Genomic DNA, 14374 nt, shown 5'->3' on the forward strand with positions numbered 1-14374 from the left:
CTTATATTGCGTTGGTGTCTTTGCTTCTCTGGCGTTGTGATGTTATAAGGAGAGAACACCACGCGGTCAAAGTAACTCGCATGTATGGACGCAGTAGGCGTATGTGCGTGTGTTTATCTCCTCTCGTTGATGTCTGTACGCGTTTGTGTGTCGTGTGTGTCGTTGTTTCGTTCCTTGTTTTTGTTTTGTGTTCTCCTTCTTTTATTTCTTTGCCGCCTCATTGTCGTCGTTCACTTCACAAAAGCCGAACCGTTTTTTTTTTTTTGTCTGTGTGTGTGTGTGTGTGTGTTCTCGCAATGACGTGCCTCTCTGCCGCCTCTGACTGGGCCACGGCTGACGCAGGCGTGGCGTTGGTCCATGCACCTGCTTTATCTCTGTTTCTTGTCGTTGCTGCTGATCCTTTTTTTCACTGCCCTCTCCGCCAGGAGGTTGTTTGTGTGTGTGTGAGTGTGTGAGAGAGAGAAAGAAAGAGAGAGAGAAAGACAGGCGGCAGGAAGTAACGGCGCATCAATGCGGCTGGCGGTGAGGCGTGGGGGTCGTCTGCTGCGGCCAGCCGGCTTCGCCCGGCGTGTCTCCTCCGCCGCGGAGCCGCAGGGGGAGCGGGGGTTCTTCTCCGTGCTTCGGCGCGGCCCCCGCAGCCGCGCGGAGCTCTGGGGGCTCTGCCTCGGGTGCTCCGTCTTCCCGCTCTCCGTGGCGCTGCTGAACTGGTACGACAGGCAGAAGGAGGAGGCGCCGCCGCCGGAGCTGGCGCCGGACTTCCACTCGACGCAGTCCGTTGCGATGGCGCCCAAGCAGCAGCTGGGGGGGCCATTCCGGCTGCGCGACAGCCGCACCGGCGCCTACGTTACCGACCAGGAGCTGTTTCAGAACCACTGGACGCTGCTCTACTTTGGCTTCTCCAAGTGTGCGGAGGTGTGCCCGTCGACGCTGCAGTTTATTACCGAGCTTATGCGGGCCTGCGACGCCAAGCTGACGGACAGCACGGCGGCGGAAGTGGCAAAGCTGCAGGCGGTGTTTTTAAGTATAGACTCCTTCCGCGACACGCCAGAGGTTTTGGAAAAGTACATCGCCAAGTACGACCCCCGTCTTCGGGCGCTCTGTGGCACCGCGGGGGAGGTGCGGCAGGCGGCCAACGCGTGGCGCGTCTACTACTCCTCCGTCGAGGAAACGGACGAGGAGCGGGAGGCGCGCGAGGCAAAAGGGATTCCAGAGGTGTACCTGGACGACACCTACCAGTTTGACCACAGCTGCGCCATCTACCTCGTCGGCCCGGATGGCAAGATGAAGGACTTCTTCTTCAAAGAGATGGGGCTGGAGGACGCCGTCAGCCGGCTGGAGGTGCACTTTGCAGACATCTACGGCTTCAAGGACACACGATAGCCATCAAAACGGAAAAAAAAACAGAACAAAAGCAGCACAGCGAGAGGGGGAAACGTGAGAAGAGAAATACATATTTGTATATATATATATAGAGGCGAAGGACCGTGAAGTAGGGGGTTGGGGGGGGCGGGGGCGGGGGCAGAGGGAGAGGGTGCTTCTCCCGCGACTTCTGTGAGGCTTCCAGGTAGCGCGAATTCGGATGCACGCGTGCGTAACGTGTGGGAGATGGAATCAGCGGGAGGGGAGAGGGGGGGAGGATAAAAAAAAGGCGGGGTGGGTAAAATTGCACGCCATGTTGTCTATTTTTTCTCTCAAACATCCCTTCTGGGAGACAATTTTGTGCATTACGATTACATGCCTCTGCCGTCGCAGTTTTTTTTTTTTGCCTTGTCGTTATTGTTGGTGTTGTTGTCGTTGGAGTTGAGAATTGCGCTGTGGCTGCGAGTGCGTGCGTGCGTGTGCGTCTTTCCGGCACGCGTCTGTGGACGCCACGGTCCCCGGTCGGCAAAGAACGAAAAAAAAAAAAAGGAAAGAAACGGGGTGGCAGGCGGACAGGGGAGGGGAGTTGCGTGTCCCACCCCGCCCCGCAGAGGCACCGCAGCCAGTCGTCGCGGCGTGGCGGGGGAGGAAAAGCAAAGGCGCAGGAAACAAAAACGAAGAAGAAAAAAAAGGGGGGGGAAAACTCTCCGCTTTGAGTTTTGGCTGCTCCGCGGCCGCCCAACCCACAGCGGCGCCCGCCCCGCGAGGTGCACACGCTTGTCTTCTATTTTTATTTCCGCTGCTGTTTCTTTTTTCCTCCTTTTATTGTTGTTGTTGTTTTTTGCGTGCCCCCTCCACACTGTGTATACAATTTGCTCTCTTTAGTCTCAGGAAGCAAAAGGGTGGCGGGGGGGCGGAGCGGGCGGTTGCGTCGGTACGTGTAAAACAAACACAAAAGCGTACGTACGTGCATATACGTATACATACGTATTTATATATAATAAATGAAGCCCACGCTCTCGTGGCGGCGCCGGCTCATTCTTGGCATGAGCATCGAGGACGCACGGAGCAAATTCGACAGCCCGGAGTCTCGCGTGGCGTTGCGGCTGGCGCACGAGCGGTACAACCAGGGCCTCTATCACGAGCTCACCCTCGCCCAGCGTCGCCGCAACCGGCTTCCCCCAGAGCGGCGCTGCCACCTCGTGCGCCACACAAAGCCGACTGTGAAGGGCTTCCAGTCGTACATTAAGTCCTGCCCGGAGGACTACGTGGTGCGGGAGATTTGGCGCGAAGACGACGACGACGAAGAGGCGGCGCTTTCGTTGCACGAGGGCGGCTCGCTCGCACAACGGAGCATCGGCGACGCAGCGAACGCGCAGCAGGCCCCGCCGCAGGAGGGCCAAGTCGTGGGTTCAGAAGGAGCAGCCGCGGCGGCCACGGCAGCAGGCATGACGCCACCGTCGCTGCCAAACCATGTGGGAAATCAAATCACGGCGGATTTCAACACGTACGAGCAACACCGTGCGGTAGTGCTTCAGGAGCTTGCACGGGTGGCAAACACGCTTGGGGGCGACGCACGGCAGCAGCTCATGGAGAGGCGAGAAAGTGGGACGTTGTTGGCTATTCGTCAAAGCTCTGTTGTGGATCGTCTGGTGGATAACGTGAAGGAGGCAAAGGAGAAGGGTTATACCAGTCTCTCCTCCTCCTCGCACCTGTTAGAGACGATCAAGCTCTCCACAACGGTGTGCGGTAAAAAAGATAAAGAGCTCCTTGAGGCCTTTCGCAGCCCATTTATAATTTTTCCAGCAGAAGAGCACCATATCTCGATTTCACTCTGGATTGCTGGAAACTTGATAGAGCAAGAGGAACTTGGCACGGATTTTCCATACCACATCGTGAAGCATGTGGAGCCGGAGTTAGGAGAGGAAGCTGCGCTGCCGCCACCGCCGACGAGTCGCTTTCCAAAGGCAAGCATAGAAGTTTATTTCTCCCCCGAACTTTACCAACTGCAGCAAACGCTTGGAATGGACGGCATACATGCCCTGCGGCGTTTTATTGGCCGCGCGATGAAGCGTCAGCATGACCCGTTGCCCGCGACCCCCTCCATTGTTCTCAACATGAGTCGAGGGCAGCAGGAGGCGTGTGGACTTTGTAGCGGGGAGGCGACGCAGATTCCGTGGCTGCAGCTCATCAAGGCAAAGGCGTCGACCGTCACAGGGACCGTTCTGGAGGTCTCCTCGGAGGAGGCACCGACAATCGCGGCCATGCGGGAAGCCATTCAACTTGTGTGGCGCGCCTGGGGTCACTTGGTCAAGGACCTTCGCGTGCACGGCGACCTCGACTTCCTGTACCTCTCCGTCTGGCCGCAGATGGAGACGGCTGTTGCGACGCCGCAGCAGCGCAGCATCATGACCTGTGAGGGGCGCGCCAACAAGAAGGCGCTGGAGAAGGTGGCTCCTCCGCAAGGCATAAGGCAAGGAGAGAAGGAGCAACAGCAGCAGCCATCCGCGGGCTCCATTCGTTGCATGGGGGACGCGGTGGAGGGACTCATGGGAGGGGACAGTTCCATATGGAAAGGCTTTAACCCGCGTAAGTCGCACGCGAAAAGTGTCATTGTCCCGACAGACTTTGTAGTGGTGGAATGCACGCTGGAGAAAAAGGGATTGCCGCACCGCCTAGTGGTGGAAGACGTCGTGGAGAGCCTCACGGAACTTCAGCGACAGGCGATGGAGATGCAGCGGGCTGCGGTTGCCCAAGTAAGCGGCGGTGCGGAGGGCACCGAGACGCAGACTGACGCGGGCTGTGGTAGCGGGTTGCGGCCGGTGTTGTATGCGCCCAACATCGTTGTCTCACACGCGGGTGTCATTGACGCGGCGGCGCACAGCTTCCAGCGGATTCGTATTCGCGGCAGCTGCATTGCTCACGTGGAGTCGCTTGCACGCGCCCTTGAAACAGGCGCGCATTTCACAGACGGTGACGGGCCAGGCCCGATGTACGGCGCCAACCCCAACTTCTCTCCTGCCACGGCTGGGGGCGGTGACGCCTCCCTGCTGCTCCCGCCAAATCTTTCCTTCTCCCCCACCCACCACGCCAACCCTGCGCACGCGCTGGAGCGGCAGCTGCTGGGGCATCGTGTGCCATCCAGCTACGCGGTTCAGCGTACGGCGAGTGGTCGCTTTCACCGCTACCAAACCCTCCGCCCGCTGCAGGGCCTGGTCGTGGACAAGGACGAACGCGAGTTTTGGAGCAACCACTACTACCGGTTGTCCGACATTCGGCTGGTCTTTCACGACCGCGTCGGCCCTGCGGAGGTTGCGAACCCGAAGGGGTGGTCCTCCCCGCTGAAGGAGCGACTTCTTGCGATGAGTCAGTCACGCAACAGCAAGCAGCCCTCGCACGAGGAGAGCGAGGCGGTGGGGACGGCAGGCAGCGATGCCGCGGAATACGCCGAGGACACCGCCGCCCGCGGCAAAAAGGCAAGAAAAAAGAAACCCAAGGCGAAACGCGCGGCCTCCGTGACGCTTGAGCAAGTTGTCGCTACGCTGAGCCCAGAGAAGTTGTTTGAGTTTCTCTGTCTGGACATGGAGGTGGAGAGCGCCTCCTGCGACTTTCGTGTCGGCGACAATGACGGCTACGCCTACCGTGTGAAGCTACGACGCATACCGCAGAATCACCTCCCGCTCGTGCAGCCTGCCATACGCTCACTGGAGGAAAAGGGTTTTATCAACTACTTTGGCCCGCAGCGTTTCGCCTCGTACACGAAGCAAAATATGCATCCGGGGCTGCATCTTCTTAAAGGGGAGTTTCGTGCCGCCGCAAGCATTATCGTGCAGCAGTTTTACATGGATTCCTATCACGCGGCCGAGAAGCGACGTACCGGGACGGAGTTTGCGAAAATGTACCACTCAAAGGCGATGGGAGTTCGACTACCCGATCCCATGAGTTTGGGCACCGCCCGACGCTCAATCGCGGAGCACGGAACCGCGCTGCAGTCAATTCTTGACAACGCACTGCAGGCTGCCGCGCTGCTTGGCGACGACGAGGAAAAGGCCTCGTCGATAGACCCCTGCGAGGAGGCCTTTCTGCGCGTGGTCGGCCCCACCGCATCCCTGATGCTGGTGCATGAGTTTCTCGCATTTGTCTGGAACGATATTGTCAACCAACGCCTGCAGCGGTACGGGACGTTTGCCATTCTCCCCGGCGACCTTGTGCGTCGAAACCCTCTGGCCTCGCCGCACTCAAAGGAGTACAAAAACGTCGTCTTTGCCTCCAGGAGCGGCATAGACAAGGGCAAGTACACCTTTGCGGATGTGGTGCTGCCGCTCCCTGGCGTGGGCATCCAGCTGCCGGAGAACCACACCACGGACCTCTACATTGTTGCCCTGCAGCGGATGGGCATTTTGTTTAACCCGGAAACGAAGCAGTGGGACATTTTTCGCCCCCGGCGTGGCTTCACTGGCGAGGGCGCAGCTCAGCGGGGGGCGGGGACGTCCTCGCCGTACCACCGCTTCTCCTCCGCCTTCGCGCTGATGGAGGAGGAACTAGGCAACAGCACGACCATCGTCGAGCCCATCGATGGCTGTGACACAGACGCCGCCGGGGAGTATGCGGAGTTCGCGGCCGCCGCAGATGCCAGCCAGCTGAGGCCGGATTTGCGTCAAGGGGAGGTGCCTGGCAATCCACTAGGCGTTAGCGTATTTGGCTTTTACCGCCATTTATTAATCAACCCGTCGCCGACGCTGCGGTGGCAAATGCAGCTAGACCGTTCCGCGGGCCCGCAGCAGCGTTGGGCGCTCGGCGTGCGACAGGCCTTCGCACTGCCCCATAGAGACATCCTCTCTGCCACCGAGGACGGCGTTCGTCATTCCCGCCAGCCCCAGCAGCAGCAGTTGCTCCTTGGACACACACCTTTGGGCGACACGAGTAGTGACGGTACCCTGCGACGGCGGCGTAGTGCGCCCCCTGCACCGTATTGGCTTTCCAAAAAGGATGAGGGCAGCCTTGAGTTATCCTTTGAGCTTCCGTCTAGCGTCTACCCGGGCATGCTTCTGCGCGAACTCACAAAGAGCGATGTGAACAGCCCCGAAACGGTGGATCTTGATGGGCCAGTGATTGAAAATAGGGCCAAGTCGTGGCACAGTCTTCGGGCGGATCAGCAGGCAACGTATAAGAGGCACCTGGCGAAGAAACGGCAGAAGTTATTCACGAGCCGACCACGGGCCATCAGTGTGGCGCTGCTGCATCAGCACATCTTCCGTAGTGGTGGGATGCGTCGTAGTCTGCTGCCATCCATGCGCGGCTACGATAATGTTTCCAAGTAATGAAGTGGGAAGAAACGAGAAGTTGAACGTGTTGCGCTTTTCCTGTGCTTGCTAGGAATGCTTGCCGCTATGACGCTGCATGTAGCGGGGGAAGGAGGATAACAGGAATAATTGTGTGTATGTGTGTGTGAGAAAGTGAGGGAGGCGAGGGCCACGTATTTCCACGCTTTTTCTGTGACTTACCACTTTTTTCCTTCCTGCTTGGTCTTGCTGCTGCTTTCGCCGTCGGAGTGGAGGGAGTAGCGGCGGTGGTAGAGCTGGGCCCTGACACGCACACGTAGAGCACGGGCGTGTGGGTCTTTCACCCTATGTGTTTCTGTGTGCAGTGCATCCACGTGATACACGTCCTTCTATGCACCTCTCCGTGTAGCTGGGTGTCCCTGCGTAGAGGGAGAGCGATAGAAAAAGGAAGAGAGAACGAGAGAGTGGCTAGCTAAAAGGCAAGTTGTGAGGAGGCTCGCACGCACTAGAGAGGGGGAGAGCAACGAAACAAAAACAAAAGCATGGATGGGGCGTGCATCTGTTTTGGCGGTCTATTGTTATTGCTATTATTGTTACTTATATTATTTATATTAAAATGTGCTGATGTGGCACTGTGTTTTTTGCTCTTCGCGTCTTTGTTGGGGTTTGCCCTCCTTTTTGTTGTTTTTGTTGTTGTTGCCCTCTTCGGGTACTTCCATAGAGAATGCGGTGACGGTGGTGTGCCCCCGTGCCTGTGGGCCAGCACCCACGCGCGCACCTGCATGCACATTTGCACTATTCCTCCTCGCCGCAATGCCTCGCCCTCCTCCTCTTCTCTGTCGTTGTTGTTGTTGTTGTTGTTTTTGTTTTTGCTGTTTTTGTCTAAGCCTACACACGCGCCGCATGCATCTTTCTCATTCTGCCTTGACTCTCTGACATGCCTCAGTGGTTCCCCGCGTGTGCCGGGCGGAGCGAGGGAGAGAAGGGACGAAGCGGGCGTGCAGAGCCGTTTTACAGACGTCTCCCATTATTTGCACTGTTATTCTAACTCTCTTCGCCGTGGAGGGCGCCTGTGCCGTGCGTGTGTCGTGCATCCTGCTCTTCCGCTCTCTATTTGTCTTTCTCCCTCTCTTTCTTTCTTTCTTTGTCTCTTGCCGCCACGCACGCAAGGGCTGGTGGGCGGGGAGGGTTGGTGGCGGGTTTGTGAGGGGGAGGGGACAAAAACAAACAAAATAAAATGCAGCGCGACGTGTACGCCTCGCTCATTAAGAAGCGGCACAAGCAGATGATTCCGCTGCTCATCCATCAGGTCTCCGGCGACGTCACTCGCGAAAACATCTTTGATGAGGTCTTCAGCGGCTACAAGCTCCGGCGCATTGTGCTCATGACGCACATGTCTGCCAGCCCCCCCTCATCGCCGCGGCTGCCACGCGACGTCATTGTGTCGGACTTTGCGCAGCTCAAGGCGATTCATCAGCCGCACTTTCATTACAAGCTCCTCCCACTGCTCTGCACCGACGTCGAGGCGCTTGCGGCAATGCAGGGGATATGTGCGAGCGCCAACTCCCCCTTCACTATCGAAGACCGCAGGGACCCACAGGGGCTGACGCACCGTCTCTCAAACGGCTGTGCCGAACGGCAGGCAGTGTGTGATTTCTTTGCGGAACACATTGCACCGCCAGAGCGCGACGTGCCCGTGTTTTCACGCAAGCTGCCCATCGCCGCGGTGACGTTTGACGGCGTGCTGCTCACGAAAAAAGCAACTGCGGCGATGGGCAAAGTCGCCGCCCTGCTGACCGTGCAAGAGGCGGCTACGGAGAAGGTCATCACAGAACGCGCGCTCATGCGGGACTTCTTTAACAGCCCGCTGTACACAAAACTGGGCGGCAACAGCGACTTGGCGCAGGCGGTGCGTCTGGCGCGGCAACAGCTGCACTTTCTGGCCGTGAAGCGGCCGGTTGGGACGGATGGGGGGTGCCGACGGAGTTTGCTGCGGTCTGCGGCGGAGAAGCAGCTTTTCGTCTTTGAAAAGGTGGCCGATGAGTACCACTTTGCCCACGTGTAGTCGTGCACCTCGGCGAGAAGGAAAGACGATAGCAAACGCAAAAAAAAAAGGCGAGAAGATGGCAAGAACGAGGCGATAAAGTGGAGTGAAGGGTGTTTGTCACCGCACAGACGCGCACGCGCCACTTCTTTATTTCTCTTTTCTTGATTCCGAGTCTGAGCACATATGTATATATTTATATGTGTGTGTGTGTGTGTGTGTGTGCCGCATTGGACACTGAGAGGAAGTCATCATATTGAACGTCATAAAGAGCGAAGTGGAGGACAATTGCAGGGGAGAGAGGAAACGGTTGAACTGTGTGGTGTGTGATTTATTGTGGGAAACTGTGTGTGTGTGTGTGTGTGTCTTACTTTATTTTGCTTTACTGTCTCTCTTCATTCTTCTCCCTTCATGATCTGTGCACTGGCTTGCGTCTGCGCCATAGGGTGTGGTGTGTTTGCCGGTGGCAGGGCAGACAGGGCAACAACAGCGGCAACCCAAAGGGAGAAGGGACTGCACCGCGAGCGAGCGAGCGAGCGAGAGAGGAGAGGTGGGCGTCGGGAGGGGGAGGGGAAGTAAAGTGGTCTTTGGCGCCCCCCGTTTTCGCGCTTTCCTTTCTGCTTTGTGTGTTGCTTTGCTGAGGGTTCCCTGACTGTTTGTTGCCTGCAGACGCCGGGAGGAGAGGGGGTGTTAGGACGCGGTCTGCCTTGGCCATGGCAGCTGCGTGGGATGAATGCCTTGGGGGAGCGACGCCTGGCTGCTCAAGCCACTGCAGCAGCAGCTGCACTACGCGAAGCCGTTGCCGGTGCAGCAGGCGGTGGTTCCGGCGGTTCAGCGTGCACTGCTGAGCGGGATTCCCATGGATTTTTGCCTCACTGCTCCCACCGGCAGTGGCAAAACGCTCTGTTATCTGCTGCCCATGCTTCGGCTAGTGACGGAGTGTAAGCGCGGCGTGGACCACACACGCCTCCGGGCCCTGGTGCTGGTGCCCACAAAGGTTCTTGGCACACAGGTGTTTCGCGAGCTGCAACAGCTCACCCGTGGCACCTCCATCGCCGTGGAGTCCCTCTGCAAGGCGGAAAGCAGTGTGCGGGAGGAGGCGGAATCCATCGTCCGCACCGCCGCCGTTGTCACCAGCGCCGCTTGCGCAAGTGATGCGGAAAAACCGGAGCCCGGGGGGGAACTGCGGAATGCGCATGACCGTCATGTTGCGTCTCAGGCGGCAAGTACTGACGGCGTGGCACGGGGAGCGTCACGGTTGCTTTACTACTCCCGTGTGGATATTCTAGTCGCGACGCCACAGCGGCTGCTGCGCCACCTGGACGGTACGCCAGGGCTCTCGCTTGCCGACCTCCGGCTCCTCGTCATTGATGAGGCGGACCAGGTGCTGGCGGGCAACTTTGCCAACTTTGTTGCCAAAGTGGTGGAGCGCTTTGAGGAGGAGCAGCTGGCGCGGTTAGGGGATGCGGGCGGCACGCGGCGTCTGGTGCACTTGACGTACAACCTGCACAAGATGCTTTGCTCCGCAACCCTCTCCTCGCACATCGCCCGCATCTCGGAGGTGCGGCTGCGGAACTGTCGCCACTTTGCCCTCGACAGCTTCGGCCGTGGCATTCACCGCGAGGACGAGGGCGAGCCGCTGCAACTCTCGAATCAGGCGCAGGCGCCGCATGGGAAGAAGCGGCGCGGCCCCCAAGACGGGGCGAAGGGGCAAACAAAGGACGACGACGAGGCGGCGGACCCCGCGGCGGCCCTGCCCATTTCCCGCCAGCAGCTGGTGCGTACCTCCTTCGCCCTTCCCCCAAAGCTGCAGGAGCACGTGGTGTTCGTGGAGGACTGGTACCGCCATGCCGTTTTGCTGAAGCTTGTCCGGGCGATTATTGCAAAGCAGCGTGCTGGCCGCACACCAGCGGCGGCGGCGGCGGCGTCAGCTTCGGCTGCCGCCTCGTCGGGCGCTAATGACGAGGCGAAGCACAACGATGCCGTGCAGGGCGGCGCCGATGGTGCGCCTGCCACGCCTCAAGAAGACGATGACAACCTGAAGGAAGAGGAGGCGGAGGCGGAGAACGAGGCGGAGTTCCGTGCACTCGGATATCGACGTCATCGTGGACGACGTGCGGGGCAGCCGACCGTCACCACCGACTCGCCCAGCGACTACCCCTCCTGCGACGACGACGCCGGTAGGCGCATCCTCGTCTTTTGTCGCACGGCAGAGGAAGCGCGGGTCATGGGTCATTTTCTCCTCTCCGCCGGCGTGCAGGCGACCGAGTTTACGACGCTGTCCACCGAGAGTGAGCGGCGGCGTGCACTGCTGAAGTCGGCCCCCGATGCATGCATCGTCGCCTCCGACGCCCTGATGCGTGGCGTGGACGTGCCTAACGTCGGCCACGTCGTTATGTACAGCCCGCCCGAGACGCTCGCGCAGTACGTCCACCGCGCCGGCCGCACAGCGCGGGCGATGCGGGCGGGGCACCTGCATCTTCTACTGCAGAAGAACGGCCCCAGTGGAACGCAAAGCGATGGCGAGGTCGCCGTGTTTAAGGCGCTCAGCTCTGCCGTGTCGCGTAGTCAGCCTGTGCTGTACGAGCGACACTTCTTCATGTTTGACCACCCCAATCCTGTGGCGCCGACGACGGCCACCACCGCCGCCACCAGCAGCGGCAGCGGCGGCGCTGAGCCGGCCACCAAAGACAAGGCGCGCCTTCTGGTGGAGGAGGCGGACGCCCATCTAAAGGCGACGCAGGCACGCCTGGCGACGCACTGGTCGTCGGCGCTTGAGAGCAACCAGAAAGAGAAGGTGGCGAGAAAACGGCCACTTGCAGCGGGCGGCGGCGCGGCGCAGCATGCGCCGCCCGTGAAGAAAAAGGAAAAGGAACGCAAGCCAATGAGTGAGTAACGCGTCGCAGGAGGCAGCCAATGGGCACATCGCGTTGCATCCGCTGCGTCGTCGTCGTTGGTGCATCAATGACACACTGCGGCGGCCCCTGTCCGCTGCCGCTGACGGTGGCAGTGGGGAACTGTCGTTTGTCGTCCACACTGCGAATAAGGCGAAAATAACCGTGACCACATGAAACAAAAACAAAAAAGAAGAAAATAATAATGCTAATAATAGACAGTTGTAAGCAGAAGCAACGCGCGGTGGCAAAAAGCAAAAAAAAAAAAAGAGTCGAAAGAGAAGGAACCAAAAATGTGCCTCACTGTTCCGCAGATTGCGGCCATTGCATCCAATCACACGAATGCTTGGCACAGAATTCACACGCATATTAACTATCTCCTGATCTCTTAGGAGTCACTATTATTATTATTAGTTGGTTGCTGTTGTTGTTGTTTTGGTTCCCGTCTGCCTTTTCTCTCTGTTCTTCTTGTCCTCCTCTGCATTCTGCGCTTTCCTGCCCCGTGCCCGCACGCACGCACACGCCGCTGCAGAGGAATTGCGTTGGGATCCCGTGAGGATAAGCGGCGTGTGGGTTAAGTGTGTGCGTGTGCGTGTGTGCGCCTGCTGTCATCGCTGGACGCGGTATTCGTAGTTGCGCGTGTAGCTCGCCTCGTGGTGCCTCGCTAGACCAATGGGAGGGACGAAGAAGAAGGCCAGCGTCCCCATTAAGAAGGAGAGCAAGTACAAAATACCGGCGCGGTTTGATTGCCCGCTCTGCGATGCGAAGAACTCCATTGCCGTGCGGCTCGTGCGGAGCACCGGGTCTGCCAGACTGCACTGCCGCTCCTGCCGCGCCGGGGCCGGAAAGGAGTTTCCGTTTCTCCCGCTTGAGAAACCTGTGGATGTCTTCTTCCGCTTTCGCGAGGAGCTCCTGCAGCAGGACCGCGAGTTCCTGCGGGAGCACAACATCGAGACCGACACGACGGCGGCGAAAACGGGCCTCGCGCAGCTCACGCGGCGGGAGGCAACAGGCACGACGGCCGTGACGGAGGCGGCGTCGGCGCCGCGCGGCGGGGGCGTGCCCGCCATGCACCGCATCGAGTTCGAGGACGAGGACGAGGACAACGGCTCGCACTTCTTCGCGCCGGCCGGGGCGTCGGCGGAGTACGGGGAGGAGGAAGACGGGGTTGCGTTGTAAACACGCCCACAACAACAACAACAACAACATGATGAAGAGCAGAAAAGGTGGGGGAAAAAAAAGGCACGGCGGCAGGTTTTGATGATGCCTCGTTCTGTTGGCTGCCGGTGTTCTTTTTTTTTTATTTTGCTCCTCCGTGCGTACTGCTGTCTGGTGACTCTGACGAAATTTATACCGAAGGGGACCTCCTGAACATGGAGCAAGAAACAAGAATGAAGAGGAAAAAAACGAGGAAATCACTCGGCGTATTATTTCCAGTTTTTTTTGTTGCTGTTTCTTGTTTACCACTTTTTTCCCCTCACTATTGTAGACACACGCACATACACACACACACGCACACACCAGTAGTTCCTTCGGTGGTTTGTTGGGATGTTTTCTTATCTTTTTCCTCCTCTGGGAAACCTTGGGGCGCTGAGCGGCGTCCTGTCGACAAGGCGGAAGACCACAGGCACGGAGGTGCGTATTGCGCATCCCCGATTTTAGGACAACGGCTGCCGCATTGAAGTCGCGGTTGCTGTTCGGATGTGTGTGTGTGTGTGTGTCTGGAGGAATTTCGAGGAGGACCCCTCCACTGGGCCCCGGGTTAGCGAGCTTGTGTGCCCTGCTGCAGCCTCTCTCTGCCTTACGGTAATGGGAGGCTGGCGAGTTGCTTTTTTGTCGTCCACTGCCTCCCACCCTTTGATTTTGTTGTGCGGTGTTGCCGTGGCTGCAGCTGTATTGCGTGGGGCCGATCGGCCACTCTCCTTCAGCCTGTGTGTGTGTGTGTGTGTGTGTTTGTGTGTTGCCGCCAAGCGACGAAAAGCGGCGCGGCGGAGGAGGGGAAGTGTTGCCGGCAAAACCCGTCTTTGTGCACAGTTGATTGGGATTTTTTTGTTGTTTTTTTTTTCTTTGGGAGGGGGAGAGAGAGAGGAGTGCACGCGTAGATGCCGACAACAGGGTGCGAGAGCGGCAGCGGCGGCGGCGGCGGAGATTCATCGACGACGCCGCTCCTGTCGCGCCACAGTCATGCGTTCCTGCAGAAAAAGCTGCAGAAGGGCGCCAAGAAGGAAAGCGACGACAGGAAGCGGCACCAGCAGTTTGCCGCGGCCGCGAAACAGTCGCGCTCGCTGCAGTGCCTGACCACCTTTGACTGCCCCGTGTGTCGTCTGCGGAACAGCGTGAAGGTGGACCTCAACACGAAGGAGCGGCAGGCAGTTGTGCGCTGCACCTACTGCATGTCGCTGCGTCCGCGTCCGCTGGACCTGCCGTACCCGTTTTCGACGTCGTTTGTGCCAAGGCTCGAGAATCGCGCCGATGTCTTCTTCAAGTTCAACGAGTTGTACCGCGGACTGGCGGTGAAGGACCACCACGACGCGGAAGCGCACCACGACGCGAAGGGTGGCGAAGTCTACGACGCCGACGGCGTGTTGGCGATTTCTTCTAGCGCTCTGGCCGCGGGCGCCGCAGTGGTGCCGGTGACTGCCGATGCGACGGCGTTGAAGGGGGAGGAAGCGGAAGCGGAGGAGGCAGGGGACGAAGATGCGGAAGAAAAGGATGAACTGGCGGGGGAAAAAAGAGCCGAGGAATCTGTGGAGGACGTGAATGCCTTTTTTGCCGATAGTGATGACGACTGAGCG

The 14374-nt window shown here is 58.9% G+C and overlaps 6 protein-coding genes across 6 annotated transcripts, besides 24 other annotated features; all 6 read left to right on the top strand.

Moving 5' to 3' along the window:
* Positions 1–264: 264 nt before the first annotated feature.
* Positions 265–289: a microsatellite.
* Positions 290–430: 141 nt separating this feature from the next.
* Positions 431–454: a microsatellite.
* Positions 446–486: a sequence feature (GA-rich).
* A 24-nt stretch (positions 487–510) lies between these two features.
* On the top strand, positions 511–1380 carry Tco025E_01080 (cytochrome c oxidase assembly factor; the record flags this gene model as incomplete). Its single annotated transcript, XM_029368018.1, has 1 exon — positions 511–1380. The coding sequence occupies one exon, from the start codon at positions 511–513 to the stop codon at positions 1378–1380; it is 870 nt and encodes a 289-aa protein (XP_029231888.1).
* A 66-nt stretch (positions 1381–1446) lies between these two features.
* Positions 1447–1471: a microsatellite.
* Positions 1472–1499: 28 nt separating this feature from the next.
* Positions 1500–1532: a sequence feature (G-rich).
* Positions 1533–1767: 235 nt separating this feature from the next.
* Positions 1768–1803: a microsatellite.
* An 83-nt stretch (positions 1804–1886) lies between these two features.
* Positions 1887–1916: a sequence feature (A-rich).
* Positions 1917–2363: 447 nt separating this feature from the next.
* Positions 2364–6680, top strand: Tco025E_01081 (uncharacterized protein; the record flags this gene model as incomplete). The annotated part of the gene is made up of 1 exon (XM_029368019.1): positions 2364–6680. One exon carries the CDS (start codon positions 2364–2366, stop codon positions 6678–6680), a length of 4317 nt encoding a protein of 1438 aa, XP_029231889.1.
* A 386-nt stretch (positions 6681–7066) lies between these two features.
* Positions 7067–7106: a sequence feature (GA-rich).
* A 108-nt stretch (positions 7107–7214) lies between these two features.
* Positions 7215–7255: a microsatellite.
* Positions 7256–7316: 61 nt separating this feature from the next.
* Positions 7317–7340: a microsatellite.
* A 138-nt stretch (positions 7341–7478) lies between these two features.
* Positions 7479–7523: a microsatellite.
* Positions 7524–7747: 224 nt separating this feature from the next.
* Positions 7748–7794: a microsatellite.
* Positions 7795–7878: 84 nt separating this feature from the next.
* Positions 7879–8706, top strand: Tco025E_01082 (uncharacterized protein; the record flags this gene model as incomplete). The annotated part of the gene is made up of 1 exon (XM_029368020.1): positions 7879–8706. One exon carries the CDS (start codon positions 7879–7881, stop codon positions 8704–8706), a length of 828 nt encoding a protein of 275 aa, XP_029231890.1.
* Positions 8707–8870: 164 nt separating this feature from the next.
* Positions 8871–8910: a microsatellite.
* Positions 8911–9001: 91 nt separating this feature from the next.
* Positions 9002–9051: a microsatellite.
* A 154-nt stretch (positions 9052–9205) lies between these two features.
* Positions 9206–9233: a microsatellite.
* Positions 9220–9261: a sequence feature (G-rich).
* A 157-nt stretch (positions 9262–9418) lies between these two features.
* On the top strand, positions 9419–11581 carry Tco025E_01083 (ATP-dependent DEAD/H RNA helicase; the record flags this gene model as incomplete). Its single annotated transcript, XM_029368021.1, has 1 exon — positions 9419–11581. One exon carries the CDS (start codon positions 9419–9421, stop codon positions 11579–11581), a length of 2163 nt encoding a protein of 720 aa, XP_029231891.1.
* Positions 11582–11980: 399 nt separating this feature from the next.
* Positions 11981–12020: a microsatellite.
* A 126-nt stretch (positions 12021–12146) lies between these two features.
* Positions 12147–12178: a microsatellite.
* A 73-nt stretch (positions 12179–12251) lies between these two features.
* Tco025E_01084 (uncharacterized protein) lies at positions 12252–12758 on the top strand (the record flags this gene model as incomplete). The annotated part of the gene is made up of 1 exon (XM_029368022.1): positions 12252–12758. The coding sequence occupies one exon, from the start codon at positions 12252–12254 to the stop codon at positions 12756–12758; it is 507 nt and encodes a 168-aa protein (XP_029231892.1).
* Positions 12759–12766: 8 nt separating this feature from the next.
* Positions 12767–12787: a microsatellite.
* Positions 12788–12949: 162 nt separating this feature from the next.
* Positions 12950–12993: a microsatellite.
* A 75-nt stretch (positions 12994–13068) lies between these two features.
* Positions 13069–13100: a microsatellite.
* A 181-nt stretch (positions 13101–13281) lies between these two features.
* Positions 13282–13303: a microsatellite.
* Positions 13304–13509: 206 nt separating this feature from the next.
* Positions 13510–13540: a microsatellite.
* An 83-nt stretch (positions 13541–13623) lies between these two features.
* Positions 13624–13648: a microsatellite.
* A 33-nt stretch (positions 13649–13681) lies between these two features.
* On the top strand, positions 13682–14371 carry Tco025E_01085 (RNA editing complex protein MP90; the record flags this gene model as incomplete). Its single annotated transcript, XM_029368023.1, has 1 exon — positions 13682–14371. One exon carries the CDS (start codon positions 13682–13684, stop codon positions 14369–14371), a length of 690 nt encoding a protein of 229 aa, XP_029231893.1.
* Positions 14372–14374: the final 3 nt, after the last annotated feature.

This window comes from Trypanosoma conorhini (assembly GCF_003719485.1).
Source record: "Trypanosoma conorhini strain 025E chromosome Unknown Tco_14.4_contig_00032, whole genome shotgun sequence".
Classification (NCBI taxonomy): Eukaryota; Euglenozoa; class Kinetoplastea; order Trypanosomatida; family Trypanosomatidae; genus Trypanosoma; species Trypanosoma conorhini.